Source organism: Austrofundulus limnaeus, unplaced genomic scaffold (assembly GCF_001266775.1).
Source record: "Austrofundulus limnaeus strain Quisiro unplaced genomic scaffold, Austrofundulus_limnaeus-1.0 Scaffold436, whole genome shotgun sequence".
NCBI classification, from domain to species: Eukaryota; Metazoa; Chordata; class Actinopteri; order Cyprinodontiformes; family Rivulidae; genus Austrofundulus; species Austrofundulus limnaeus.
In genome coordinates, this window is record NW_013952838.1 from 76,314 (window position 1) to 78,463 (window position 2,150).

General features: G+C 39.9%; 1 protein-coding gene across 1 annotated transcript in view; it reads right to left on the reverse strand.

Moving 5' to 3' along the window:
• Window positions 1-2,150, reverse strand: part of exoc2 (exocyst complex component 2) — a gene marked incomplete at its 5' end in the record, with an annotated part of 60,777 nt that overhangs the window by 40,611 nt on the left and 18,016 nt on the right. The window contains 1 exon segment of the mRNA XM_014024685.1: window positions 353-433. Coding sequence (XP_013880139.1) covers window positions 353-433 — 81 coding nt within the window.

Consider the following 2,150-nt stretch of genomic DNA (forward strand, 5'->3'; position numbering starts at 1 on the left):
GACACATATACTTGTACAAATAAAAGGAAAAGCAATAAACATATATTTTTAAAAACAGTAAAATGTAAATGATGCTCTAAAATATATAATTTATTGGAACTAAGGTAGAAAAATAAATATGAAGGTAATAAAAATAAAGTTCTCCTTTTTAGTTTAATTGGTGCATTTTAAGAATATGTATTATTTATTGGTCTGTTTTTATAATTATGTCAGTATCGGTCCTCCATACATAAACTGCTGGTAGTGACCAGAAAAAGACGTGGATGTGGGTCTAAATGAGTTTTCTCCACAGTGGACCGGAACACTAACAACAAAAACATCAGCATCGGGACCCAAACGGATCCAAACTTACGGTTCAGGATGTTTTCTAAACGCTGAGTCATCGACCCCGCCACCTTCTCCGTGCCGTCGGATTCCAGCTTCAGGTGGATAGCTGGAAACAAAATAAATGTAAAAAAATCAGAACGAATCCTGAATTACAGCACAACTCGTAACAAAAAGCCATGACCCTCAAACACCTTAGTCACGGTGACGAGACGTGTCGAAGTGACGGGACATTTTTAGCTGCAGGAACTGYGGGTCAAACAATAAACAGGCTCTGCCCCGGTGGGAGATGGGAGATAACCTCGCTGGTTCTCCGCCCACTGACGCCGCCGAACCRGCTTACAAACTGTTCCCACCGGACGAGGACACGACCTCGACCCAGACACGACCCCATTCGTCCGTCCGACTCTGGGGGTCCTGGAACATTTAAATCTCTTAACCAGGACATAAAGGGGGTTAATATTTCAGATTGAAGCGAACTTCTTGGGATTAAATTAAAAAGTCTGCTCAGCTGCCAGATAACTAAAGATATTAAATATTTATTTTTAACTACAGGACCTGGTACGAGTGGGTTTTTCTTTCGTTTAATGTTTGCTCTGGTTGTTTTTGGACCCGTCACTGTAACTTAAAACGCTTTCTGGGTGTTTCTGGTGCGATCATGGAGGTTTGACGGGCAAGACTCTGGATTCAGCAATAATGTACATCAGGGCTATTAAACTGATGGCCCGTGGGTCACATCTGGCCTGCGAGTGACCAAACTTRGGCCRGCCAATTGGTTCATTCATCTCTTAAGCCCAGAGCCCTGGTTTTCGACTTTAATTACTTTAAGTTCCTTTAGTCAAACATAGACATGTTTGGCGTCTACAGAAACATCAGAATCTTGGCTACAAGCTGGTAAAAACCATTTCAATGCACATCTAAGACGGTTCAAACTACAAGCAGTTGAAGATAAAACTATGAAAGTGAAAATAAAATTGTTTTAAAAATTTGTTAAGTCAGAGATGCCAAAATATTTGTGGTAAACAGGAAGTATAATGTGTTATTTTTGTTTTTTTATATTAATTACCACTACTTCATAGGGTTCTGTATGTTATATCCATGATTAAATGCAGCAAAATTAAGTATTTCAAAGGTAACAGATCATTGTAATACTTGGTTTATTTACATAATAACTTTAATTGCTAAGTGTTCAGCCCGTGAGCTGTTGATCTGCAGTAACTGTGGTCCCCGGAGAAATTTAGTTGAATAGTCCTGCTGTACATGTTGGTAAAAAGGTTCTGACAATGGCTGGGTCCAAATTCAGGGTCTGGGTCCTTCGAAAGACTCGGTTTACCTGGTCTAGGTGGACCGGGTCCTCGGTCGACCACAAAAACCGGAAAAAAGTGTCTGTGAATTTAGACGGTCTAGTCTTCTGCTTTATTCCCACCCTTACCCCGACATGCTGTATGTCCTGACGACACTAAACAGAAGCAAAAATTGATCAAAATGATCAAAATAAACATATTAGTATTTTATTATCATGAAACAAAACTGGCTTGAAACTTTTAATTTTTATACTCTCTCTCCCTTCATCCACCGTTGCTAGAGGAAAAATATCTCCGGTCGGCCCACAATGCATTATGGGATATGGTGGGCCGAGAAGGATCCATCGGACCCGTCCTTCAAATCAGAGGAGCTTTGAATCTGGACAGCCTCTGGTGTGACTCTGTGATGTTAGCTGCAGAAGAGTTCGGCCTTTAAAGGACCCAGCCTCTGAATTTGGACACAGACGATGTAAAATTTGTAAAAACTATTATTGATAATAAAAAAAAATAATATTTTAGTGT